This window comes from Pempheris klunzingeri, chromosome 21 (assembly GCF_042242105.1).
Source record: "Pempheris klunzingeri isolate RE-2024b chromosome 21, fPemKlu1.hap1, whole genome shotgun sequence".
NCBI lineage: Eukaryota > Metazoa > Chordata > Actinopteri > Acropomatiformes > Pempheridae > Pempheris > Pempheris klunzingeri.
The window spans coordinates 15,380,695-15,408,602 of record NC_092032.1 but is presented as its reverse complement, the minus strand read 5'-3'; the positions used below and the strand labels follow the sequence as shown (position 1 = coordinate 15,408,602).

The window sequence follows — 27,908 nt, the reverse complement described above, 5'->3', positions numbered from 1 at the left end:
GGATCCCACAGCTGAGAGCAGAAACTGGGAATGTAAAGAAGAAACAGTCATTTATGAGATGGATATCTGCAGTGGTTGAAAATAACAGAGGTGCGGATATCAAAGGGTGCATCTGAGTGATTTACCTCTCAAATGTTTGAGAATAATAATGTTTAGTCATGTCACAACATGTTTTTGAGTCTCAGTTTTATCGTTCAGCCATGATTACAGAGTCCAGTAGGTTGGTCTCCCTGTGACCACAGACCCTATGTGACTGTTGCTGCAGACCGAATGAGTCGGCAGCAGTAAAAGTCTGCAGAGCTGGAATACCTCTAAATGTGCTTATTCTATCCTCATGTCAAGTCAGCTCATACAGCACAGAACTGACCTCTTTTAATAGAGTATCACCTCAATAATATCTACAGGAGTGAATAGAAGAAGGTTGAAAGACTGATAAATTTAACCTTTTGCCTTTTCAATAGCTTACATTGTTTTATAAATGCCTTGACTTTAAGTATATATCTATATAAGGTTCATTTAAAAAGTAAAAAATAATAAATAAATAGCTAAGAATTGTGGAAATTAATTAATTCTGCAATTATCTTTGAGATCTTCTGAAGGCTTGAAACATTCTGTTCTTTATTAAAATGAACAAAAGTGCATTAAGACCCCAAACCCCCGCAGTCCTTTTCTGCTTTAAAGCTGCTGTAAAGTGCAGAAAGGTGTAGTAAAATAATAAAGTAAACTCAGTGCTGGATCAAGTATTTAGATCCTTTCAGTTGTGGTCATAAAGGTCAAAAGAAAAAGACAGACATCATAGCATTTACAAACTTTGGCAAGCGCTTCTTTATTTACATCCAGGCTGTCTCGCAATGTCACAGCTGTTTTCCCTTTTTTTCTTTTTGTTTTTTATTTTGTAGAATGCAATCACCAAACAAGTTTGCTCTTTACAGATATACAGTATTATGTATACTATTATCTCCCTGTTGGTGACGCTCTGACAACAGTGTAAACAGAGAGAAGGAGCAGTTCCCACTCTTCACAAACACATGCAGGGAGTGGGACAAGCACGTCAACAGTATGTCAGGGTTTAGTGACAGGAGACACAGTAGTCTGTTAACATTTTGTCAGATATTCTGATGCTGTGGCGCTCAAAGCCGAGCTCCCCCCGGAGTCGCAGCTTCTAGTTTCCTCCACAAGAGGGTGCAAGTGTTTCAGTGACTGTATGACAACAATGTGAATGCCCTTGCCAAACAAAGACAAATCACCCCAGGTCAGACACAGGACTAAGATACTACCAATGACTACTGTTTCTCCTCTAAAGAGTGCAGTTAATATAACTTAGTAACAAAAACACAGTCCAGAAAAGTCACACCTACAGTTAGTTGCTGGTAGGGCATATCATTTTTGGCAAAAAAGTTTCCAGAAGGCATTTCGACAAGTCTTTTGCTCGTCACACAGACTGCTATGCCAGCTTTTTATATTTACACACACTGTCTCGTCAGATGTATTGATTAATGTCCATGGAGCATGCATAGGTCATCGTGAAATCATCCAATCACTTCTTGTGTTTGCTGGGATAAGAAAGAGGGTCTCACCCGTGACGAAGAGAGTCCCGACAAAGACTTTCAGCACAGTGCAAAGAAACCCAGAAAAAGGTTCCAGCTAGAAACTGACTGCTGAGAAGAAAAAAAAACTCCTCCATCTGACATTACAACATATACATACAAGTCAAGTGTCATTAAAAAAGTGTAAAAGGAGATCGGTGCAGATTATATCATGTGTTACAGCTACTGAGATCCAAAGCGAAGGAGGTCTTTCTCTGTTGCAGCTTCTAGCTCCCACGATGGTTACGGAATGGACCTAAAATAAACCACCCTGACCCAAGATAGTACACAGAGGAACACTAACATTCCTGCCCCACTAATTCAAAACGCATGGAGCTCCCATACTGCACCCCAACCCCCCAAATCCCCCCAAAACAAACACACACAGATAGTCTGTCATATACTGTACAGTTGGCCCTCTGAAGGGAAAAACATATTTACATTCACATCTCTAGAAAAGAAAAAAAAAACTGAATTTTTTCTTCTTCATGTAACATACAAAGTGTGGAAATGGACAAATTCTCCAGACCTGGGCTTAAGAGTTCATCGCAATGAAAGGTTTGTTTATAAAAATCTGAGGCCTGATCGGCTACAAAATGCAAACAATTTGGGGGTAAAATCTCTCTGAAACGACCCAAATTGTTCAGATTCATTAAGACAAGGACATTTTTTTTTTGCACTTTCTGTTAAACCCAGGTGAGGATTTTTGGCCCACTTCTATTTCAGTGATCATGTTCTCTTCTTCTTGTTGCAACCTTTGGTAACACCTTCAGGACATAAACTGGCAAAATACCACACAAGGAAGGCAGTGAGCGACTCTGACAAAACAAATCAGTCGACTAGTCCCAACGTGTAGAGCCATATTTTCATTTGATTAAGGGAAGAAAAAGCTATTATTGTGGTGGTCAATACTCATTTCTCCTTCATTAAAACACTATTGTTGCTATGAACAGACGTGGAGCTGCTAATGTGATAATACTTTAGTTCAGGTAACTAATACTGAAAGCAACTCTGTTTACTGGCGAGTAAAAGACTAAAATGAGACACATTAGAGGTTTTCCAATGAAATCCACACCTCAGGTTTATAGATAGCATCGATTTCCCTGCAACCCAGTGTGTCACACTGTAATCTCGACTTTGCTGGTGTAATTAATCTTTTTTTTTTTTCAAAAACACTCTCCTAATGAGAGCAAACACAAATACACACAGTCACACTTACAAAGCTGGAAAACATAAAACATGAAGACTCATCCAGAGCGCTGTGAGGTCTGACTGTGACACCGGGTTACATCATGTACTTTTCTGTCCCACACAGAAGCTTTGAGATGAGACTCGGCGATGTGTGCGTGTTTGTGTGTGAGCAGCCGGTTCAGACGTATTTGTGACATATTTACAAAGTAGTGACGGAGAGGAAGTTCTGTTCAGCTGGCGGTGAGTCCGAGGATGCTTGTGGTCCGAGGGCTTTGACCTCCGTGGGTGCAGACGAGTACATGCAGTTAATGACGACGTCCTCGCAGTCCGTCACAAAACGGAACAAATATGCAGCTGACGCGTATGTGCATCGAGATCTGGCTCCCGTACGAGCACATCGCTGCTGTCGTGAGAAAACCCTCCTCCAATTTCAAATTTCTAACAGCGGAAGAACCTCTGAAATTGCATTGTCTTCACTAAGAAAGTTTTTTTTTATTTAATTACTGCCATTTTTTTTTAGAGGTATAAGGTTTCACCAGACTACAGCGATGGTCTCACACACATCCAAACACACACACACACACACACACACACAAACACACATAGCTCTGAAATGAGAGGCAGAGACTGAGGAGGGCCTTGGTTTTAGGTGTTGCGGACAGCTAAGGCTTGTTCCAGCTCCTGTCTCCTCTGCTGGATCTGTGGAGGAAAGAAAAGAAAAGGAAAGAAAAGACGTCTGAGTATGTAGAGACGGGGTCAGGGCGCTGATGTGTAAAAGATAATCAGCTGCCGTTGTCTCACCTTGCAGTAGAAGTAGCGGCTGACGGCCTCCTGGGACCAGGGCTCGTGGTAAAACGCCGCCCTCCTCTCCTCCTCAGGGTTCCCCACCACGTCTGTCATTAACTACAGCCAATGAAAAGCACAGTCATTAATGATGGGATCAATCAATCGCCATCATTAATATTTCATGTGATGAATGTGGAGTATGACTACTGTGATATGGGTGGACATGTTTAGTTGGGAAAGAAATGACTGGCAGACTGTGTAAAGCTCCTCTTTCTCTCTTTTTACTCGTCCAAACATTAACATTCATCTCAGTCCAATGTTTCAGTTTGTTATGTACCCAACAGAAGTTGTTCGTTTTATTCTGATGTGTTGTACAGTGTCGACCCTGCTGTATTATTATTATTGTGTGGGAGATGTTTTGGTGCTTTGCTTTGCTCTCTGGCGTTAGAGAGGAAAAAACAATGGTGGACAGCGAGGTGGCCGGGGACAGTCGGCCTCCTGAAGAGTTGGAGGAGGTCACATGATCCCCTTATGACATCATAACGCGTGCCAAATCTAAACGCCGTGTTTTCACACACATTTACTGAAAGATGGAGCAGGAGAAAAAAAAGAGAGGATGGTCGTTTCTCATAGTTTGGCACACATACTGACGTTGGAGATAATAAAAAGTCCTGCAGTAAATCACATTAACATAATAGATTTGTGCAGTCCTCGGTATGTATGGGCGCCCATGGATAAAGTGTGCTGTCTGCAGTGACTAATGCTTGCTGTTGATGTGTGTGTGCCGTCTGAGGCGGAGATGGTAAAAGCCCTTTGCTGGAGTTGAGGGGAGGAAGTGGCTGGAAGCTTGCCGTGAGGCTGCGGGTTGTTATATTTTATTCAGCTTAATTTAGTTTGTTAAGTGTCCTGGGTTTCATTTTGCCTTTTTTTCAGTGACCTTTATATTGATAAATTAATGAAATTAATTTTACTATTTAACTCTGACCTTGATCCTGATCATTTCTGGCGACCTTTCATTTCATGACCAACAAACTGTAGCCACTAGGTGGCGCTAGTTCTGTCTTTTTTATCTAGTGCTAAAGGAGAGAAAAGCCTGACTTTGTTTATCTTCATTGTTATCTACTTGGAGATGCAGATAAAATGTCTTCATTGGTTTTCATTCATGCCTGGTCCTTCCTGTCCCACATCCGGAGCATACACTTTGTCAAATAAAGCCAACAAGTGTTTCCAGTGTCTTTACGTTACTGTAGGAGCGACATGAGTGTGCGTGCATATTAATAGCAGTGTCGAACCTTAAGGTCTCGGCTCTGGGATTTGAGCCAGTCCTGGATGTAGCCCTTGGGATCTCTGGAGAAACTGAGCATGAAGTCCCTCTGGATCTTCAGCTGGTTGATGGACTCGATGGTCTCATGGATCTGAAAAAGGGGAACAGTAACATACTATAGCTGCAATCTGAGTGTTTCCTTTATTTATTGAACTGGAACTAAAAACTTCTGCAAACTCCTGTTAGAAACTATATGCCATAAAAGTGGCTGTTACCACACGAGGCAGCCTACTTCTCACACCGGTGCGATGTGCAGCATCAAAGCTAAAGGAGAATCGATCCAGAGTTTGTACTCTCTGATGTTGGTGATCTCACCTTGTTGTCGAGCGAAGCGATTTCCTGCTGGTTGGCGGTGGAGAGGAGGAAGCTGCTCATCTGGCTCTTCAGGGGGTCTTCCACCTCCACGTCGATGTCGTAGCAGGCCGTCTTCTTCTGGTCGTTGGGATCCACACTGACGGGGAGCAAAGATGAAGAATGTAAAGAATGAACGAGTGAACCAAATTTATCACAAATCATTACAGAAACAAGACAGAGATCTTTCAATAAATCCTTAAAAGTGAGTCATCTCGTGCCTGCAATGTTACTTTACACCATTAAATACTTTTGTTCCCACACTGGATGTTTCTTTTCTTTTATTATTTTAAATAGTGAATAATAACAGTCCTGAGTAACAGTAAATCTGTGTTGCAAACCCACAAAAAGCATTAATTAGGTTTCGACTGTACAGTCAGCTGCTGCCACATATTGTTTATGGCCACCACTTGTGGTGCAGCGGTGGTTTATTAATTTTATTTCTTATGTAAAATTATTCTGATTTTTATGTTTAGTAATTAAGTCCATAGAAAAACAAAACATCAAAACCATTAAAAAAGCTTGAAGACACATTTTCTGAATCCTTAGGCAACGCTGAGAAAATAAAGAAAACTTTTATAGCAATTTTAATAAAATATCTTTTAAAAATATCCCTTTTCTTTAGTGAATGCAGAGACGAGCGGTCTCCACAGAAGCAACATAAATACCACGTGACTAATTAGCGAGGCAGCCTCACATTCAATACAAGGAACACATGAGCAAAACGGTGAGGCTCTTCTAGTTAAAGAACCCCAACTCTTTATATGCAGTTAATCCACCTGATAACGTGGTTGATGACGATGGGGTCAGGGGGTAAGAGGAGATTGGTGAGGCGCTGAGGGATCTCAGAGAACTTCAGCCGAGGGCAGTCAAAGATCTGTTAGAAATAACATCTGTGAGAAAATCACTGCTTCAAAGCGCCAGCTACGGTATCAATATGTAAAACATGTGGGGGGAGAGCACATAGACAACACATACACATGCTGTCTCAGTATAATCAGATTTTCAGATGATTAGTATTTATGCAACAGCAGTGTGATTTATGGCCCCGTACCTGCTGGAAGTACTTGTCACAGTTGATATACTCCTTGTCATGGGAGTCCTGAAGCTTGTTGGTCTTGACGTACTGCCAGAGGGCCTGAATGATGCAGGAGCGAGTCTGAGTGTGAATGCCGAGCAGGCGAGCCAGGCGGGGGTCCAGCTTGAACTGGGGAGGCTGCGGAGACGATGTAATCACATTACGGCGCTTTTACCAAGTGCCCACCTCAGAGGATTTACATCAGCTTTGTCTGACATCCTTATCATGTTTCCCCCACAGCCTGGAAACAGACGTCAGGTTCGAAAATGGAGCCTTGAATGCTCTCTGTAATGTTTATGTGGACTGGTGGTTATCAGTGATGTGGGGCCTGCAAGTTGTCACTACAACAGCTGATTGCATGGCACCAATTAGTCACAGAGTTGAAACGGAGGAGAGTCTATTTCTGGACGGAGTTGTGAGGCTGTTGCGAGACTGTGAGGCGACCCCCCCGCCCCCTCACCTGGTAGTCCAGCATCAGCAGCAGAGTGCAGCGCACGCTCACGTCTCCTGGCCTTTTCACCTGGAAGCCGTCCGTCTCCTGAGTGGTGGGCGTGCGGTGCCACTGAAAGAGCAACACACCTCGTGCTGAGTACACACCCCAAACTGAGGGCATTTATTCAGACTGTGTGTTGAGTTGCTGAATTTTCTCACTTAATTTTCTGTTTCACACTTTACTTTAAGAATCAGAATTGCTAATTATTTTATGCTTTAAGGCTCTGAAAACCTATTTTTTCCTCAGTGAGTTTCTTTAGAACAGTTTTGGCTATTCTACATGAGAGATTTCCTTTTTTTTTTTTTTGTTGCACTCGCTTTTCTCACTGGTTTGAACAAAGATACTCTTTAACCTCTACATCATCATCACACGTTTTCTGCACCAATCAGATTTTAACAGGAGTTGAATCAAAATGTGATGACAGCTGTGTGGTTGTTGCCAGCTGTGTGACTCAAATGTGGTCAAGCCACACCCACACATTCCTGATGAAGAAGTTTTTTAGCCATATTAGCAGTTGTTGGTTGGTCAGTCGATCCGCCATGTTGGTTCAGACTGAGATGTTTTAACAACCACTGGATAGATTTACATGACATTCGGCACAGATAGCCATTGTTTCTACATGATAATCTTCATGACTTTGGTCGTCCCCTGACCTTTCCTCTTGCGCCACCATGATGTTCACACAGACATGATTTTTAGTTTTTTAGTTAAGTTAATTGTAATGATTCTGGTGACCCCTCGCTCTATTTGAGCTGTGATAAAATACCTGCAGAAGCTAATTTCCTCATCTGTACTTTGTGTTTAGCACTAATTAGCACATGTTAGGTAACGTCATACCAGCTCAACATCCACATGCTAGCATTGCCATTGTGAGCATGTTAGCATGCCGACTCTAGTTTTGATGAGTGTAAAACTTGTAGTAAATATCAAAGCACGTTTTCTCCTGATCTTTTAAAGGACTGCTGAATGTTACTGAATATCAAATGTTATAAAGAAATACTTTGAAACCAGGTTCTCGGGGGCTTTAAGGACAGGCTATTTGTAACTGGAAATTTGGCACAATTGACAAATGTGCAGTAAGAAAACAAAGCAGTGCACCTGTTTCTGGCAGCCTTGATGTTGAGTGCTAAGTTTGTGGTAAAATGGTAAAATGTGAAGGTAAAATGTCTGCAAACTAGCTGTGCACAGTGTGCTGAGGACCTGAGGTAGCACAAGGTTAACCAAGTGGCTGTGCAGCTGAATGTTATCACACTATCAGCAGGGACTTGAAGCGAAATAACAGATGCATTTAATATCAGTCTCGGCAAATACAACTATTTCCATCTGTGTTTTAGCCTCTCTCTCTCTCGCTCGCTCTCTTTTTTGTTTTTACATATATCTGAACCTCCTCTGTATTCAAGCAGAGATGAAATGTTACTTACATCCTCATTTTATCTTAACTGAAAGGAAAAGCACATAAAACACCATCTTCAGCACAGTGGATTGCAGTAACTTGGCATACAATACAGAGTAATGTTTCCCTCTGACCAATGGCTGACTCAGAACAGGTTAAATACTGATTGTATCTCAAGGTAGAAAAAAATTCTTTTGATGGAAAAACATTCAAAGAGAAGCACCTCAGTGCCTTACTAAAACACCCTTTTAAAAGGAGGAACCTTGAGAACTCGTAATTTTCACTCTGAAACTCTTAAAAGTGGGTGTTTTTTAAAGTCAATACATTTTATGGAGATACAGAATGAAGGGCAGCTAATGATTGTTTTTTAATAAGTAAGCACTTGTTTTCTGCAGCTCTCACATCTGTATGTTAAGACAACCTTGTAATGTTGAAAATAAAATAAAACCCCTTCTGCTATTATGAAAAATCAATTCATTAAAAAGGATAGAGGGCAGAATCCGCTCTGTTTGGTTTGGTTTTGTATTTATCTGACAGGGGTGTAAAAAAGGAGCAGGTTAGTTGGGGTGATTCTAGCTTAAGACAAGCTTCAGCTCAGACATCACTAAATAAAAAAAAAACTTCTCAGTGAGCGTCTGTCCTCTCCATGATGAAGACGCCATCTCTGACCCTGACTGAATGGCTGAACAGGCCGATTCACTGGCTTGTGCAGCATAGAAACGCTCTTTGTCACTAATGGGTTCAATTTCAAATAAAAGCGCTGATCTATGATGTGACCAACAGACAAGTTGTAATGTAATGTTGTAACATTCCTATCTGTTTCCAGTCTTTGTGCTACGCTAAGCTATCTTCATATTTAATAGACAGATATGACGGTGATGTCAATCTTCTCCTGATCTCTCGGCCAAAAAAGAATTTCTCAAAAGTAATTGGACAGTGACATATTTTGTAGTTTTGGCTCTGTGCTCCAACAATGAAAAAATGATTATTACTGGAGCCTGGTTAAAGCGGATATATTGGATATTTTTTCTAATAACAGTGAATCAAATGAGAATTTAAAAACAATGTGACTATGTGAACAAACTATCAACTGAATCTGCAGCTCCACTCGGTTTTATTGAGCTTTATAGTGAATTTCAGCTCATTGTTTATCTGTCCAAACAGCAACCTCAGTGTTTTGGTTCAGTCTCACTGCTCTCATACCCCTTTTCCACCAAGGCACTTGGAGGGCTGGTTTGGAGTAGGTACCTAATCTCACTCCAGATCTTTGACAGCAACAGAACTTGCTCTCGACCACGTAAACTGGTTCTAGAGAGGCACCAACACTTCGCTGGTCTAGAGCTACGAACGGCTTACGTCAGGGGCTTGGCGTGGCTCTTCAGCCCCGGGAAAAGCAAACCGATTCTTATTAGGTTTGCAAGTTAAACCAGTTGCAAACTGGCTCCTGCACCAGCCAAGAATCAGAACTAGGCTGGTGTTGGTGGAAAAGGGATATTATAGCGTTCTTTTTGGATATTTAGTGGACTTACCCTCATATTCCTAGTTTCAATCAATTTAAATCTATTGTGCCGTTCACACAGACGGCACTGTACCACCCTCAGTAGCATGTTTGCCAGAGGACATAGTGATACTATCATTGATGATATTTGAAGGTTGCTGTTTATATTTTTGTTCATGTGCTACCTGACAGTCATTCATTTCAAAAACACCGATCATCATGACAAACACTATAAACTGTGCAATCATTTTGTAAAAGCAGGTCAAAGCTTGATCAGATGGTAGGTGTACAGTTGTTAAATGAGCCTCTTCCTCCGCAGCGGCTCTCTGAACTCACCTCAACCAGGTGGTTGTCGGGACCGTAGAGGTCTTTGTCCAGCTCAATCACCAGGCTCTTAAAAAACGAAGAGAACTTCTTCTTCTGCTTCCCTGGCTGTGAAACAGACAGAGAGAGGTAGTCAGGTAATGTCTAAAACTGGACACATCAAACACACAAACGCAAAAGTGAACACTTGCCTTTGCTTATAGCAACACCAACAACCCACAAAAGGCCGAGTGAGATCAGACAGAGAGTGAGACCCTAGGCGTTCTCAGGGTCCACTTCCTCCGAGCTCAACCAGAAATATTTGTGGTTCGTGAAACCTAAATGTATCCTACTGCTGCTCGCTGCGGACTGCTGAGAACATCAGAGCTTTTACAGAGGAAGCTTACAGCGCAGAACAAATGTAAGACGGCTTTGCCTTTGATGCTGCATCTACAGTCTCTCTAAACATCTTCGCAGCATCAATCATTCATTTTATATTCCGAGCCAGCCGACACTTTTCTTGTTGTTTGAAGTTGTCGGAGCACATCATTACTGAGTGTGACTGCTGGCCAAGAACGACCCACAGCGCCACACTTTCATATCAAATGGGAAGATTATGATTTCAGTTACTTTTTAGAGGACAAGCAGTGATTTGACACTTCACCCTACAGAGGATCCCAAGCACAGAAACTCATTGGGATTGTTCTGGATACTATAGATCAACAAAACTCACGTCATCCAGCAACTTCCCCTCCACTCGCAGTTCCCACGATGCAATGCTGCCATCCGAGTCATCCGCATCGGGTCTGGCAGGGTTGAAGGTGTTTGATATGTAAAGCCTCAGTTTACGCTTTTGCTGCTGACACAATGGCACATAAAATAGCACAGTTTAAACGGACGTTTCTTAATGTGACAGCAGATTAAAAAAGTGCTTTAATGTAACAAGAGTCAAGAAGTTAATTGAGCCCTCAGTCTTGAATAGGGACATTTTTTATGTTTTAAGATGAGGCAAAACCACAAAAGGTGAAAAATTAAATCCTCTATGAAAATGTGCATTAGTGATTTGCAGTTTTAGGAGTTCTCAATATCTGTTGAAGTGCAAAAATAACTTTAAAATCACATCTTTGTCCTTCCAGAAATAGATAATTGATGTTTTAGACTGACACCTGGAGGACAGCAGGACACAGTTATTGTTTTTTTTTTCTTACCTTCATTGGTCTCTTCAGTGCTTCCTGGATGTCCACACGCTTGCGCATGATGGTCTGGTCCAGTTTGCGCTCAAACGCCAGCAGATCCATGTAGGCCTGAGACTCGGGGACCAGCTCACGGATCTGTTCAGAGGAGAGACCATTTGACATTAAATCATTCGGACCACCTCCACCGCAATATTTCAATACACGTGAAGAAGTCAGATTACTTTCACATCTACTATCTGAATTTCACTAAAAGGCTTAAGCAGATTAGTGGTCTGTCCTGCCTCGGTGCTGTAGGGGGTCCAAGGACATTTAGCCACATAACATACAGTGTAGCTTCCTTCCAAGCAATGGTCTAATATATAAAGTAACAATTGTTTGATTTATATTCATATTTTACATTCATTTAATTTCTCCCTTTAGGATAAGGTTGTCACACACACATATACTTCATTGATACAGCATAAACATATTTCTATGGCAGCAGCTTTCCATCAAATGGAAATTAGCTCTTCATCATTTACACTTCATTTTCCCCAATTTACTGTGAAATATTTTCTATTTTTAGAAAGTTTGAGATCTCCACTAAACATGTAAATAAAATTAAGAGGGCTGCACAGCACGAGTTTGTGCTGACTGACCTACCAGCCAGTTCATCAGTAGGTTAAACTCAAGGCACTGTTTCCCGTCTCTCTGTCTCCCCTAATCTCTCTGGTGTCAACTATCTATTAGCCAAAATACTTCAACACAAAAAAGGTCTGGAAACAAACCTGTGATGTTTGAGGAGACTGAGGATTTAATATCTTGTCACACAATGAAAAAAATAACTTTATTAGCTTCAAATTATTGCAGTACATGGAGAAGAATGAACTGTGACAGATAATAAATGCTCTACTCGAGACTTATTTTTCTTAAGTGTTTTTAAGAAGCTCACAGGAGTAGAAAATGCTTTGCTGCTACCCAGTCCACCATTAATATGGTGGTTCACACCATCCTGGGGATAAAAATGAGATGCAGAGTGTGCAGCCAAGCAGCCCGGACTCAGACATTACCATACCGATGAAAGTCCTCCGAGCATCAAGGGCTGCTGCTTACTTACCAAACTGTGCACACACACTCCTACAGTTCGCTCCCTCTCCTCCCTCCCTCTTCTTTCCTCTTTCATGTTTCTTTCTAAATGGCTGCCTTCATTGTTCCCTCTCATTCCTGCTCTATCTCCATCTCACTGCCTTTCACCGGGCCGAGGTGCCGAGCAGACGGAGGAGCGGGGCAGACATTCCCTGTCCTTGACTCATTATTGTGGAGTGGCGCCCCAGCCATGCCTACTGCTATCTCTCTGTCTGGTCTGTGTTAGGGGATAAGACCTGAGCCAAGACGCTCACAGTCTCCAGACTTCCATCGTCTCAGTGTAAAAGCCCTCTGTGTGCTGGCCAGGACATGGTGAGGTGATGGCGTGGCACAGGGCCGAAAACTGAGACCATGGGATGAAAATCAGAACCTCAGTCGACACAGACTCACCTGTGGCAACGCCAGGATTCAGCCTCCTCTTTCTGCTTTACTTGTGGTTGCGTCTCCGCCATATCCCAGTGACTATTCCAATTTAAATCAAGGAGCCATCATCCAAATACCAGAATGAAAAAAAAAAAAAACCTAAACCTGAAACCTCCTGATCGCTCCCCCTCATCCTCTTTCTTCTCTTTTGGAAATAACACATAATCATCTGGCCCTCTATGCTTCCAAGAGCCCATGACATCAAAAACCGACCAGGATTTTTCTGTTCTGCACACAAAAGACGATAACACACACACACACATACACACAGACACACAGAAAACACAGCAACAAAGGTAAAAATATGCAGCCTCACCCTTTGCGGAAGAATCTTGTCTGCCATTTTCCTTCTCTTAGCACTAGAGAGAGGGAGAGAAAGACAGAGAGAAAGAGGAAAAAGAGAGCATGTTACTATGGTGACTGATAGCGTAGCACCCAGGCCATCTGCTAAAATGCTGGGCCATATCCAGCACCCCAGCATCCCAGCTGTGTGTGTGTGTGTGTGTGTGTGTGTGTGTGTGTGTGTGCATATGTGTGCACATGTGCTTGTGTGTTTGTGTGAAATGTAGCGTTCCACCTGGAGAGTGAGAGCCTCTAACAGCCAAAAAAGTGTCACATCACACATCTCTTGCCTGACATGTATTCACTGCACACACACAAACACACACACACACACACACACACACACACACTCTGCAGAATCACTGGGGCTGTTGCAGCGGGACTTGGATGGTGACAGGATGTGTGTTCAAGAGCTTTTAGGAATGCAAAGATTTTCACAGAGGAGAATGTATGTGTGTGTGTAGATATTTTAATTCATGAATTCCTGGCATTTCCTGCTGTGTGAGAACAACACTTGTCTACCAATACCAAGTTTTTTATCATATACTTACCAAGAACCACAAGAAAATCTGTGCCAAGTTGGTGCCCTTGTCAGAACTTTCTAGAACTATGCGAAACTGATCGACTTTCTTGAAATATTCAATCAGCAACTGCAATATGTGGAGCACCCATGTGAAACCAAGTGTTCTGTTGCTGGTGTCTGCAGAAGATCACTGTCTAACACCAGTAAAACACCTAGATTGTACTACACTGCAAAAAGAGCAATTTAAAAAAGTAAAAAAACGTATTTAAACCTGATTGTTCTCATTACAGATAAATAATCTTGTCTTGAGGGTGTTCATCCTCCTGGAAGCTCAAAAAATGTGTAAAGAAGCTAAGGAATTCACGTGTTATTTCAATTATTTCAGATGCTTCTCTCTAATCCTATTTGAGGATACTAACTCTTAAATTGAGCTAAATTAAAAGACTATTGAGTATAGTGAATTTGTGAAGAACAAGTCTTTTTGCAGAAAAGAGTGATACCACTCTCATGTCTGTCCGCCAAATAAGAGGCAACAGTTAGCACAGGGGGCTTAATTTAGCTTAAAAGACTGGAAACAGGGTGAAACAGCTAGCCTGGCTCTATCTAAAGGGAATAAAATTCTCAGAGCTCACTAATTAACACATAGACATATCCTTTGTTTAGTGTAAAAATGACAAGTTGTGGTTTCAACACTTAATTTTTTTTGCACAGCTTAAACAGATAAGTTATAATGTGTTAATTAATGAGTTTTAGAGGTGCAAATATATGGATTTTGTTAACTTAACAGAGACAGACAAGACATTTCCTCCTATTTCCAGTCTTTGTGCTTTGTACAGTATTTAGCAAATAGGCCGATAGTGCACTGATCTTCTCATCTAACTCTCGACAACGGGGTCAATAAGTGCATTTTCCAGTGTGGCATAATTCCTCTCCAGGCTAGATAACCTTTGTACGCTAGTTCAACATCTTTAGCTTGCCTGATTTCTATATTTGGCACTGGGGGGGGCGATATGAATAAAAGCCTTGGTTTTATATATATATATATATATATATATATATATATATATATAGATAGATAGATAGATAGATAGATAGATAGATATCTATCTATCTATCTATCTATCTATCTATCTATCTCAATGAATATGAAGATCAAATAACTAAATGGGAACGACTTTGGCTAATCCTAAGCACCTGAAAAAATCCAGGTGCAAGTTCAATACTTGAACCATGACATTGCTCACAATGACCTCAATCAACTACTAGAAGGATAAATAACGGTCTGAAAAATACTGAAAAATCTAACGGTTGAAAATCTAACTTTACATTTCTATCATCTCATGGTATATATCATCATATCGCCCAACCCTCATTGACAGTGGCACATTTCTTTAGATTACATAATATTTTTCTCTCTTTGAAGAAGGTTTTTTTGCAGTGTAGAGAAGTTTTCTATCACAGTGCCCTGCAACGGTCTGTGAAGCAGTTACATCAGCATGCCAAATACTGAAACAAGTCTGCTGCAAGGAGAACTGAAAGATCCGGGGGTGCATTGCAAAGGAAAACACAAACCTTCATCACAAAAAAATCTGCTATTTTAACAGGGCTTTATTAACAGGGTTTGAAATTGGATTCTACGTTATTTTTCTGTTTTAGCTGGAAAAAAACTTTCCCATCATGCCATGCTCCAGTCCAAAGCATGCACCACTACATCCTAGGGGTCAGCTTCAAGGCTCGTACGTATGGTTGGCCAAAAACAACTCATTCAGGGAGTGCTGGGCTCAGGTGTAAGGCTAAATAGGCCAGAATCATCAAACGTAAGAAAATGGACATGCAGCAGAATAAACTCCTACTTTGATCCGAGCGTGGGATCTGATTGGGGCTCTCTCATGTCCATCTGCCTCGCCGGCATCTCATTGGCTCCAGGGAATCCGACTGGCTTCCTAAGAATTGGTGAGGATTCGAAGGTTGTCCGATTAGAGTCGTGGCGAGACACACACTCAGTGGAAGCAAGTACGATGTCAGGGGGGAAACACCAGGTGCTTCTGGCTGTTTGTATGTCTGTGTGTGTTGGATGTGTAATAAGGTCAAGGGTCTGTTAGTAGGTGCAAACTCTAAAACTCAGACAAGGACAGGCACTGGGATGGGCGTGTGACTGTGTCCATGCACGCACAAAGTGCAGCAGAGGAGGACCCGGGAGGCGTCCTGCTCATCTGAGGGACACGCTCATTCAACAAAGTTTCTCGGTGAACCAAAACAATCATGCTTCACACACACAGACAGACAATACACTGACAATAGACACACTGTGAACTTGTGTACCACAGGGAAAGGAGCGAACAAGCAGTGTGCGAGTTTAGCTCTTTAGTTCGGCTCTGAATTGCAAATATGGATGTTGCATTGATGAAGTAATGTGCAGATGAGGACAACATGCTCTACCCACAACCTTTCCAAGCTTTTCCACTGCCAAAAAGCCATCTATTGACCAGATACTTCAGCCGCGGTCCACCACCTTAAATCAGCTGGCCTTGCACCACAAAACCTGTTTCATTATCACATGAATCTAGCGATCATGTGGACCTCAGTGTCTTTGGTAACCATGTGTCATGAGCAGCGAGGACATTTTTAGGTTCACTTCAAGGACAAAGTCAAAATTAACAGCAAAAACCAAGATTCAGAGGTCTGTATAAAAGATCAAGGCTTTATAAATAATGCAGTCCTCATGGGAAATAAAAGATGTCACGTTTGAGGCAATGCTCAAGGTGACAGCGACCACAGCAGATTTTTGTAAGGTTTGTTGTTGTCGACTTCACGCTGTCAGAACAGCGTCCTTGTATTATATTACAATATGTTGTGCGTTTGTTGCTAGGGAACTCCCAGAGTCGAAAAAATGTGAAATAGCAGAACAGCTTTAAGGAAAGTGATAGTGAAAAAGCCACGTTTTCAACAAATACTGTGCAGCTAAACAAATGTTTCACCCTCTGCCTTTGTGAAACAATGGCACACCGTGATGAAACACAATAGTAAGAAATTGCTTTGCATATAAATAATCCAAAATTTATGTAGTCTAAAAATGTGATGAGAGAAGCAGGTCAGGGCACGAGAATAATTTTTCAGACATTTCAACATGGCAGCAACTTTGCAGATCATTGCGCTAATATTCGTCTGAAACGTTATACTGTAATATTTTTGACAGATTTTCTTCACATTTAAGAAATGTTTAATGTGCGCGTGGGATAAATCCAGACAGACAGCTTTTTACACACCACTGTCCCGACTGTTACGAGACAAAAAAAGCCTTTACATTAAAATCTAGAGAAGTTTTCCAACCCTCTCCTTTGCAGAAGGAAACCCACCTTTCTTGCTAACACAGAACTAATCCCTATTTTTAGCAGCAGCTTTGCGTAGGACAGAGTTTGTTCTGCAGAGCGAGTGTAGCTGGGGCCATAAGGTCTCAATGACACTGCAAACACAGGTGGCCCGCCCTCAGCTGGCAGCCGGGTGGGGGTCTGAGCTGGATGGAGTAGAGCAGGGAGCTGGAGCATCAACCTGTTTGCCAGAGGACACACACTCCTCACAAAGCAACAGAGAGCGAGAGAGACACCTGGACGGGTCACCCTGGACCATCGATCAGACCATTCGCTGCCAGCCAGGCCGCTCTGGGGGTTGCGGCCCTGACGCAGGACAACATTTCCCGTGACCTGTTCGACAAGCCTGCTTAATTGTAAGTGGATCAATCGTGCTGCAGATAGTGAGAGAATGAGACAGAGAGAGACAGAGGTCCACTGAGTGCGCATATTGATCTGGTTTCTAATGACCATACCTGCCACACACTTGTCTCCTAATAGACATTCATCCACTGCGTGCGTGTGTGAGTGTGTGTGAGTGTGAGTGTGTGAGTGTGTGTGTGCCTGGGATACTGATTTTCTGATCTTTTGTTCAGGTGGTCAAATAGAAGACAATAGACAGAAGCCAAAGCAAGTATTAGAGCCTGAGCGCCCGCTGACAGCAGTGTGGTCCCCACATAAATATGAGCATGAGGCAAACCAGACGACAAAGACCAGAAGACACATGAAGAGTGAGCAGAGGAGAGATACTCAGTCACAGCAGCGATTGGGGTGTTGAGACGTGGATGCACAGAGCAGGGAGCAAGGCAGAAGATGCAAACAGAGGAGCAGTGGGAGAGAGTAAAAAAAAAAATGAAATGAAAGCTGAACAGAGACACACAAAGGTCATGGTTTCACTTCTCATCAGTCAGATCTTTGAGATCTGATTCTGTAGATCAGATTTCAGGAGACTGTATATTTTGTCTGAGCATCTAAAACCCAGATATTAAATTTGCAATTATATAAATTAAATGTCTATTAAACGCTGAACTAATGCCATTCCTATCAGCTTCAGCTGTACTTTTAACTAAGATGGTGAACATGGTGGACATCGTACCTGCTGATGCTAACAGCAGCATGCTAACATGCTCATGGTAGCATTTAGCTTGAGCACAGCCTACAGAGCCTGGCTGTCGACTGTTGTTTCTTGTTAATTCACTTTCACTAATTCAGTGGATCAATTGTCAAAACTATTGTTTGATCAACCTACAAATCATTTAAGATCTATTGTAAAATAACCACTATATCTTCAGAGCAGGCCTGTGTATTGTTAAAAATCTTTTAATCCTGGTACCAGCACTTTTATCACTACAACTTTTAGAAGTATGTATGTTTTTTTGCCCAAAACCCTTTTCATCATCTAACAAATTGATCCAAACTCCTCAGACGCGTTGTGTTTAATGTTGTGCTAACACAAGCAGCCGTATGAGAACATTTCCCTGACTGACATAAAAAATGATGGGTTTAATCTGGAATTGTTTGATCATAAAATAGGTAAAAACCACCAAGAATCTGACCAAGAATTTTATTCCAGCTATTGGTACTTAGTACAGTTGGTTGGATGCCCAGCTCTTAATACATTGTCTGCACACACTTCATGACCATATCCATGTTTGGTTTTGTAGATTGTTGCCAATATGAGCAGAATAGTTGAGTTCAAAGTGTAACCACAGCCGTTGAAGTCTACATGATCTCAATCATTGCACACAAAAGCAGACAAATAAGGAGTTGCTGTATGCAAGCCATGCAGTGTTTAGGTAGGAGGTGGAGATCGACTGGATTCAGACTCACTTTCTGGCCCGGTTCTGGACGGCCTGCTGCTGCTGCTGCTGCTGTTGCTGCTGCTGCTGCTGCTGGACCTGCTGGGAGGGGGCAGGCCTCTTACGACTGGGCTCCATCACCGGGGTGGGCAGGCCGGGCCGCACCGCCGGGCTCCCTCCGTACGGTGGGCCGGGGGGGCCCATGGGAGCTCCCTGGTGGGGCATCCTCGCTCCAGACGGCATGCCAGGACGCTGGGGAGAGAAAGCAGGAAAAACTACGGGTCATGTATATGTAGAAAACATTCTCCACTATGTTTTGAGATTAATTATATTCACAAAAGAGTATTTCTAAAAATACAACAAAGGAAACATTAGATCAATTGTGACTTTTATGCATTTCCTTCTGATGGATTCAAGGTGGACTAAAGAGATTTATCTGACAAACTCATGAAGACGAGCTGCAACAAAGAGTGACACATCAACTCCTAAACCAGACCTCACAGATTTTTCCAATTTAAAATAAAATCCAGGTGTCTGTTCTGGTTCTGTTAAAGCTGGAGAGCCTCCTACCTTTTGTAACCTTTTCAGTGATCAAACAAAAGCTACGCTGGTAAACATGAATACACATTAAGCAATTTTGTGACGTCAATCTTGAATCTTTTCCGTCCGGCTCTGCAAACATGAAAGAAACTTTAAAAGATGTGCCCTCCAAAACTAGATTTGTTTTCGTCAGACAGCTAAAACCCAAGTCATTTAAGATTTAAAAAAAACATCCCATACTAGAACAGTGATCTGACATCCTTTGTCTTGTTTAAATGAATGCAATGAATGAATGCCTTTTATTGTCATTGCATCGTTAAAAACCATAAAACGAGATTTGGAGCGCTACTCCTGTAAAGTGCTCATCACATATTCACACAGTAATAAATAATAAGCAAGGAATACAAGTATAGGATAAAAGTAATGAGTTAGTAAGATAACTGACACTGATTTTCAGAAAATGTCATAAACAATAGCAATTGTACGAAGAAAAAGCAGCATTGTTTTCTTCTGTCTTATTTTCTGTTGTCTTCTATTGTCTGCTTTAAACAAAAACAAAAAAAAAAGGTTTTGACGCCTGTAAGACAGACAAATAAAACGTAAAGATTTTGTTGCAGTGTGCAAACTCTGTCACGCACACTCTCCTCCTAAACAATGCAAACAGTGTCAGAGTCCACAGTCCCACACTCCTGTTTTGACGCCTGGGAACAACTGGGGAACTCTCACCTGTGCTTGTCACTCCCATGGCAACAGCTGCCTCGCGCCTCAGTTTATTGTCTGAAACCAAATTGGGATTTGTGCGATAGAAAATCCTTTGACTCCAACTAGAGCGTGGACCTCCGACAGTAAAGACCCAAACCAGGACGCAAAAAACAACATAGAATAATAATACTTAGAACAGCTGTCAGATTCAGATCCTTTACTACTACCATGTAAAAATACTCCATTATCAATAAAAGTCCTGCATTCAAAATCTTACTTACTTTAGGAAAGAACTGAAGTATTAGCACCAAATACTTGGTAATTATTATTATATAATACAGGTTATTTGTCTGGCTGCTACATTGTGGTAATTTAATTAATTTACACTTTAATCTTGAGTCTTTAAGAAGGCAGTGTATCAAAAATAGTCTCAAAAAATGAAATACAACACATTACTGTCACTAAAGACGCTCTGACTGAAGCTTTACGCTGACTTTAATATCTTTAATATTTCTGTTGATACAAGGGTTGGACCATATGACCAAAAAATAAAATCTTGATTTGTTGAACAGCTTTGGGACAATTCATAATTTCAACCGAATGTTTTCCTGCAAAACTAAAGGGAAGACTAGGAAAAGGAAAACATTGATTGAAACAAGTAAAGACAGAAAATACAGGTCATCTCATACAGCTGTGAACTGTCACGGCCAGATAACTAATGTAAACTGCAATGGATGCCTATCGTGTAACTACTCAGGTCACATTTTACAGGACATTTTACACTCAAGACAACTGTAGCTGGCTATCATTTACTTTTTGGCTGAAAATAACCTCTTAGCGAACGATTTCACGCATTTTACGAAAGCAAAACTTCTAAATAAATGAATTAATTTGATATATCGCTCAGCCTTAGTTGATATCATGCTCACATGCTGCATGTTTTGAAATAAATTTGCATCTTTGGGTAGGGGCCCATGGCTCACTGTCGCCCCGTGGCTGCCTTGCAGGCTAATCTGGCCCTGGCTGTAGTATGGTTTGATCTAAAACAATGCATCATATTTCATGAGCTCATCATGTGTATGAAATCCTAACCTGAAAGTAACTTTATCATTTAGATAAATGTGGTGAAGTAAAAAGCATAAAACAAATGGAAGAACTTTAGTGTGTGACCTCAAAACTAAAATAATAGGTCTTAGTTTCATTCCACCCATGAAATGCATTATGAGCATGAATTGATTAAAAAATATGATGGTTCCTCAGTTAATATCAAACTATAAGTATTTTACAAAGGACAGACAGGTTGTCACACTGGACATTTCGGACCATGAAAAATGCAGAGAGTCGATTCTTCCCTCTATGTTTCTATTATTCAAAAAAACGTTAGAACCAAGCTGCTTAGCGGAGCCATGATTTAATATTACCAAGCACATAACCATCAGCTAGTAAAATAAATAAATACATGCATACATAAAATACAATCCTCTGTCAAATCGGGACAGAAGGTATCTGCTACATTTTGTTTCAGAATGGATAAATGTGGTGAGAAAAGGACAGCAGAAAGATACAAATCAGCAGTTTCATAACCTCAAATTTGCTCATATTTTTTCCCAACATTTCAGTTTGTCACCTTTAAAGCCACACGCACATACACATATCAGATTTGATCTTTAGACTGTCCACAAACACATGGGAATAAACCCCAGAAAACAAACAAAGACGAAGGTAATAAAGAGCAGGGATGGCACAATAAGACAACTAGATATCAGACTGGTTCCAAACGTAAAAGCATTCACAGACAGATTTAATAACTAAAAACAGAGTGTGACAGCATACGCCGGGCTAAGACTGACGTATTAGGTGCCCTTTGAAATGGTGACCGAGCAGAGATCCTGTGATAAGAGGCCCGAGCAGGCGTTGCTGTCACTCTGGCTGGGAGTTTGGCCGTCGAGGGGGAGGGGATGAAGTAAGAGCAACTGAGAAGGGTCTCCTAACGGGGGAGGATAAGACAACATATGGTTGGGGCCTCCTGCTCGGATATTGTCACCTTGTGGGGTCTTAAGAGACCTCTTCTTTTCCTGTCTACTTCCTACCTAAGCTGGACAGTAAAACCCAAACAGGCATCAGACAAGACTTTCAGCAGCCAGACGGAGGCTTCTGTTACAAGCGTCTGTCTGGAGAATATGAGCCTTTCTGATAACAGATACAGAAAACTGTAGCTGGATAAAGTCTAAGATGAATTTCCCCTAAATCCACACACACACAATGAGTGGCACTCTATAATCTGACCTGCTGAACTGACTCCAACACTCTGCCCGGAGCCCTGCCAGCCAGCCAGCAATCGAATCTGCCATGTGGATTGATATCTGAGAAGTGTGTTGGCATCTCTGGAGGGATTTGAAGAGGCCAAACTTAACCCACACTGTACTAAACATATGAATCTGTGGGTTGTAACATGGATGGTCCCTAAAAGAGGCTTTGATTAGAGAACTCTAAAATCTAGACAGAAACTGAAGATGAAGTTCCTTGAACAGGATGTGAGTCATTTCTTAGGGCTCAGACTTCATTTTCATGATCGATTTGTCGCTAATGTGTCAGAAAATACTGCCAGTCGATATCCCCAAAACCCAATTTATCATAATCAAAATGCTCCTTTAATGAGCTATTTTGTTTACTATTACAGAGGAAATCAATTGTTGATTTATTTGTGTTATTATAGGTTGTTTTGATATACAACAATTAACAATGTAACTCATGTGCATGTCTCATTAAAGAGAGATCATACCAAGATGACTATTCTCACCATAATTCCCTGAGATAATGTCGTATATCAGTGCAAGAACTGTGCAATAATTCAATATTAGTGTTCAGTAGAATCGTATCTTAATGATTCTGACAAATTCTTTTATTGTTTCACAAAACTTTCCAAGCACATTGTAATCAAAAACTAATAAAAGAGTTATTTTGTTTCATGCGTGGCCAGTTTTGTCTAATGTAAAGCATTAAGGTGGAACATTTGATCATTTTACATGCATACATTTGCTGCTATAGTTGCTATTTTGACAACTGATTAATCGATTCAGTAATTTTTCGGGCTAAAAATGTCTCCTCTGGTTTCAGTTTCTACAATGTGAGTATTTGATGTTTTTCCTCACATTTTCCATTTATTAACTTGGTAGGCGCATGCACAAATGAGGTACAATCCAAGCCCCCGTATATCAAAGAGAAGCCGTCTTCTATGACAGTAGTCTGAATATCTCTGGGTTTTGGACTGTTTGTCGGACAAAAAAGATGTTCTGCCATACAGTGTATAAACGTGCTATATGTCATTAAAATATCCCTTTAATATCTCTAGCTGTATCAGTGCATTGTGGGTAGTATTGAAAATCAATGAGCAGGACTCCTTGATGCAAATAGGAACTAGTTTTTGCATATATATGACATGATGTGCCTTTATTCCAAAGGTATTTAATTGTCTGAACCAGCCGAAAATACATATTATTCTCTTGTCACTCAATCATTAATAGTATCTAGAGTCTACAGAAATATAACTATAGGTATATAAAAATAGAATTTACATGTTCTGGGAGGATTTCAACCACATTGCTCACTGCTGGTATAAAATAAAGGGTGATAGGTTTAATTAATCTTAAAGAGTTGATTCATTTAAGTTATATTATCATTTCTTTTACCTTTAGTGGTATCCAACCAGATAGTTTTGGTTTTATGTGGTGAGATTTTGAGATATCAGTAAGAGTACATCACAGTAGAGGAAAATGGAACCTCGTTGAAAAATTACAATTAATGAGATTCAACAGCAACTTCTCTTCCAAAAAACACAGCGCCCCCTTTAGTCTGGATCCTAGGAACAAATGTTGGACTGTTTTCATAGCAACTATTTCTTTGGTTATGAAAAAAAAAAGTTATTTCTATGAGAACTGATCACGGCAAGGTCTGTGGATTATCCAGAGTCGCTGGGACATTGTGTTTTGAAAAGACAAGTGGCTGTTGAATTTTTTTAAATTTCACTTTTCAATGCTGTGAGCACCTGAGCTTAAATTTCTTTCATCTCCACTGAATTGGATAGAGGCAGAAATCTCTGAAAATCTGGAAAAATAAAACCCAAACCATCTACACTGACACATTTATCCGTGCACAATATACATTTTATTTGTAATTTGGATGAACTAACCCTTCAAGCAAGTCACTCAGTTTTAATGACAGTCCAGATTTGAGAGTAAAGGTGGACTTTATGTCGTCCTGTCACTTGCTCTCACACAAACACATGACAGAGCTACAGTGTGTCGTATTATGTTTTAGCTTATCGGGGTTTCCCACGCAGATCGCTGGAGGGTTTTCTCATTGCTGCTGACCTCCACACGGCAGATAATGAGAGAGAAGGAGGAAGAGACCTCAGCCAGGCCTTCAGCCCACCCATCAGTCCTAGAACCAGACCTCGGCCAAACACGCGCACTGCTGCCGGGAGGCTGGAACACCACGACCTTCGTAGTAAACCACAACAATGTTTGCATGTAGCGTACTTCTACATATTCCTGTGTGTGTAGATGCATCTCTACATGTGTGTTTCTTGCTTTCTCTTCATTCGCCCGTAAGGGGAAAGGAGACGTCATCCCTCGCCACAAGCTAACAAACTGCGCCGAATCATCCCCACATCCCGTAGTATAAATATTTCTCCATTCTGCAGTATACAGAGCGAGGAACCTGCCGCAACTATTATAACAAGACTTTTCCATCTTAAAATGCGGGGGAGAGACAGAGGAAAGAGGAGAGAGAGAGAGAGAGCGGTAGAGGCATGAGAGAAAATAAGCAGAGGGAAATATTTGGCTTGGAGCAGCCAGAGCCTCATCAAGGTTAATTGGTCTGTTGAGAGGACACACTCATCTGGCTCATCAATCACCTGGTCCATTGTTTCCTAAAGTCTGTCTATGTGTGCGCAGGGCTTCAGCACCAAAGCCCCTGTAATGACCGCTCCTGTCAAAGACACAATACCTCATGTTGTTCCAGTGTATAAATCTACCTGCTGTCACTACGCCCCAACATCAGCACTGATTAAAACAGAGTTTCGCCTAACGTCAGAACTCAGCCTGGCTTCTTCTGGGATTTTTAAGACATAAAAAGATCAGACAAACAAATACCACAAAGTCTTTTTGACCTTCGCGGTGTACTTGAGGATTAGGAAGTGATGCCAAGTTTCAGGATCTGTGCAAAGGTGAAATCCAGTTCAGGGCAAAGAGACGGAGGTTTCTGATGGAGGTATTAGGTCATTATTCATAACTTTCTTAATGAATTGTTCAGTCAGAAAAGAGTGGAAAATGCCCATCAGTATTAAATGCTTATTTTTATTCGACCAGAGGCCTGAAACTCAAAAATATTCAGCAAACTATCACAGAAAACTCAGAGAAACAGCTCACATTCACATTTGAGGAGCCACAAGCAGTGGATTTTTGGCATTGTTTATCATCACGGCTGTGATGATAAACAAGTGATCGACCCTCTATGAATTATTTCCGCTCTTGAAGCTTCTTTTTACAGGGATTTTTGGGGAAGATTTTGATTCTCTTTTGCACTTTTCCTTAAACTTTGCATTTCTCTTGTGAAACACTTTGTACTTTTACCTACTCTGGCCTCTGAAAATCATTTAAAGAAGCTCCCCAGCACTCGCAATAAACCACAACATCCCCGGTTCTGGGTCTGATTGTTCCCCATTTGTGTATCTCCTCATTTACTGTCATCTCTCTACTGCCTATTCCCTACTGGAGGCATAAATGTCCATTTATTCATACCAAATAATCTGAGAGCAGAAAATGTTCTTCAGTTGAACAAATAAATAACAGACAGCCTTACTGACCTTCTCTATCTATTTAAGTGATGTGGTGAGGTTTTAAGATCTGCACAATGCTGAAATTCAGTTAAACTTAATTAAAACGTAGAAACCACAAGAGATCTAAAGAATGACATGGACATTTATGATGAAATTATATTCTCCAACTAATAGGTGAGGTGAATCTAATTGAAAATCTGATTATTCTTATAGACATTTCTATGACCTTTGTGTTTTTATTGTGAAATACTGTGTGTTTTAAGTCTTAAGACTTTATCTGACTCTCCTTCCTCTCATTTCCTGTCACCTCTCTATCGATCCTCTAATAAAGGCACACAAAATAATTTCAGCTTCTCAGAATTTGCTGCTTCACTTTACCAAAGAAATATCAATAGGATTTGGATTTTTGGTCGGACAAAACATTTGAAGATGTCACCTTGAGCTTTAGGATGCTGCAAAGGACATTTTTTTCACACTTTGTTTGACGCTGCAATCAAAAACCAATTTGGGAGATGAAAAATGTACGTTACAGCCCTAAAAATATAAATATTCAAATGAAACAGTCTGAGAGGGAAAATTCATTCTTTGTACTAATGGACGAGGGGTCTGCAGCAGACCCGTCGTTTCAAGGGTTCACAAGCACAAAAACATGAAGCACTGCCGTACATGAGCTGTTTATTTACATGACTCAATGTCACAGTCTCATCTGTTAAAACTTTCAGCAGGAAACTGTCACTGGTCAGAACTTTAACATCATCCTAAACCCCCTAACCCGTTCAGCTCATCACCAAAACAAACTACAATTCCTCTCCATGTTCTGGTATTAATGTAAAGTATGAAGCTCATGTTAATAGTTGCCTAACCTCTAACCATGAGCAACACTTGACTTGACATTTCATGCTAGCTTCACATGAATGGACCGATTGTTCTGCATGATTTCCAGGATTGGCCGCCTGCCTCGGCCCCGTCTACGCTACTACGTCCATTTGTCTCGTGACCTTTCAGGTTCAAATCCTTCCACCAACCAACAACACGCTGCCTGGAAGGCTACTCTGACTGTGTTGTTGTGAGTGGACTCGTCATTTCCCCCCTTCTGTCTGTGACTCCCAGGGAAGCATTCTCAGTGTGCTCCTCTGTTAGCCAAAGGGGGAGCTGGCTGCTTTTTTGCTGCTGCTGCTTAGCTTCTATTTCTACAATTATCCTTTTTTTTTGTCTTAGAAATCCTCTGCTCCCCATCCCTCTCCCGCTCAGCTCCATCCATCCATCCATGCTGCTCCACTTCTTGTTCTCTCAAACAGGCTGGGATCCAGGGGGGGGGCTGGAAATAACCTTCACATGGCCAGCTTTGCCCAGCTATCTCTCACACACAGACCGCTGCTGCTGCTGCTGCTGCTGCTGCTGCTGCTGCGCCGACTCATGCACACATATATACACACACACACACACACACACACACACACTTGAGCACACATAGACACACACACACACAGATGCATGCCAGAGCCCAGCTCCCTTCAAGGGAATGACGGACAGCGCCACTCACCACTCCATGGACCAGGAACTCAAACAGTTTGCTCTTGGTGGCTTTCCTGGCTCCCCCCGCCGTCTCCTCCGTAGCCATTTGCTCAGTCCCCTCCGTTCACCCTGCTATGTCTCCCCTCTCCTTCTTTTGTCTTTCCCTCTCCCTTCACCCAGCCTCCTGTTCCCCTCCCCTGCTCCACTTTCCTTCTCTTTGTGCTCTCCTTTTCAGCACTGCCTGTCCCTGACTCTCCTTCTCTCTCCTTCTCTCTCTCTCTCTCTCTCTTCCCTCCCTCTGACTCTATTTTGAATGTGCAGCAGCCCTGCCGAGTCTCTCACTGTGTCTAGCTCACTTTTTAGTTGAGCTGCCTTTCAGGAGCCCGGCACGTCGCTTGGAGGTGGGGGGGTGGGGGGGCCATGAGGGGGTCTGGCAGGGGGGTTTCAGCCCGCCCACCCTGCCGCTCCCCCGCACAGCTGTTGCATTCCATTGGTAGATAAGGGCATGCGGCGCGGCGAGGCTGCCGTTTGGTCTAAACGGGGGCTGGGGAGGT

General features: G+C 41.7%; 2 protein-coding genes across 5 annotated transcripts in view; both read right to left on the bottom strand.

The window, feature by feature from the left end:
* Nucleotides 1–804: 804 nt before the first annotated feature.
* On the bottom strand, nt 805–27,665 carry smarcd3b (SWI/SNF related BAF chromatin remodeling complex subunit D3b). 4 transcript variants are annotated; one of them, XM_070852545.1, is made up of 14 exons: nt 27,383–27,665; nt 18,790–19,010; nt 15,466–15,555; nt 13,064–13,106; nt 11,212–11,334; nt 10,737–10,862; nt 10,037–10,132; nt 6,777–6,878; nt 6,293–6,454; nt 6,018–6,115; nt 5,203–5,338; nt 4,856–4,978; nt 3,579–3,680; nt 805–3,476 (listed from the first exon to the last, which is right to left on the bottom strand). In XM_070852545.1, exons 1-14 carry the CDS (start codon nt 27,458–27,460, stop codon nt 3,423–3,425), a joined length of 1,554 nt encoding a protein of 517 aa, XP_070708646.1. In that variant the 5' UTR covers nt 27,461–27,665; the 3' UTR covers nt 805–3,422. The 4 variants fall into 4 exon arrangements, with proteins under 4 accessions (XP_070708646.1, XP_070708647.1, XP_070708648.1 ...); XM_070852546.1 differs by having other exon boundaries at nt 10,737–10,859; XM_070852547.1 differs by lacking the exon at nt 15,466–15,555.
* The window catches only part of LOC139220726 (uncharacterized), a 275,609-nt gene continuing 256,736 nt past the window's right edge, over nt 9,036–27,908 (bottom strand). The window contains exon 12 of the mRNA XM_070852544.1: nt 9,036–9,046. The gene's annotated coding sequence lies outside the window, so the exon portion shown is untranslated. The remainder of the gene's footprint in view (nt 9,047–27,908) is intronic.

Excerpts from the sequence above, each read along its gene's own strand:
- smarcd3b (XM_070852545.1), bottom strand. The coding sequence starts at position 27,460 with ATGGCTACGGAGGAGACGGCGGGGGGAGCCAGGAAAGCCACCAAGAGC. Across the intron at positions 15,556-18,789 it reads GTCCAGAACCGGGCCAGAAA|GAAGCCAGTCGGATTCCCTG; the intron begins GTGAGTCTGAAT and ends ACCAATTCTTAG. Across the intron at positions 4,979-5,202 it reads TCGCTTCGCTCGACAACAAG|ATCCATGAGACCATCGAGTC; the intron begins GTGAGATCACCA and ends CCCCTTTTTCAG.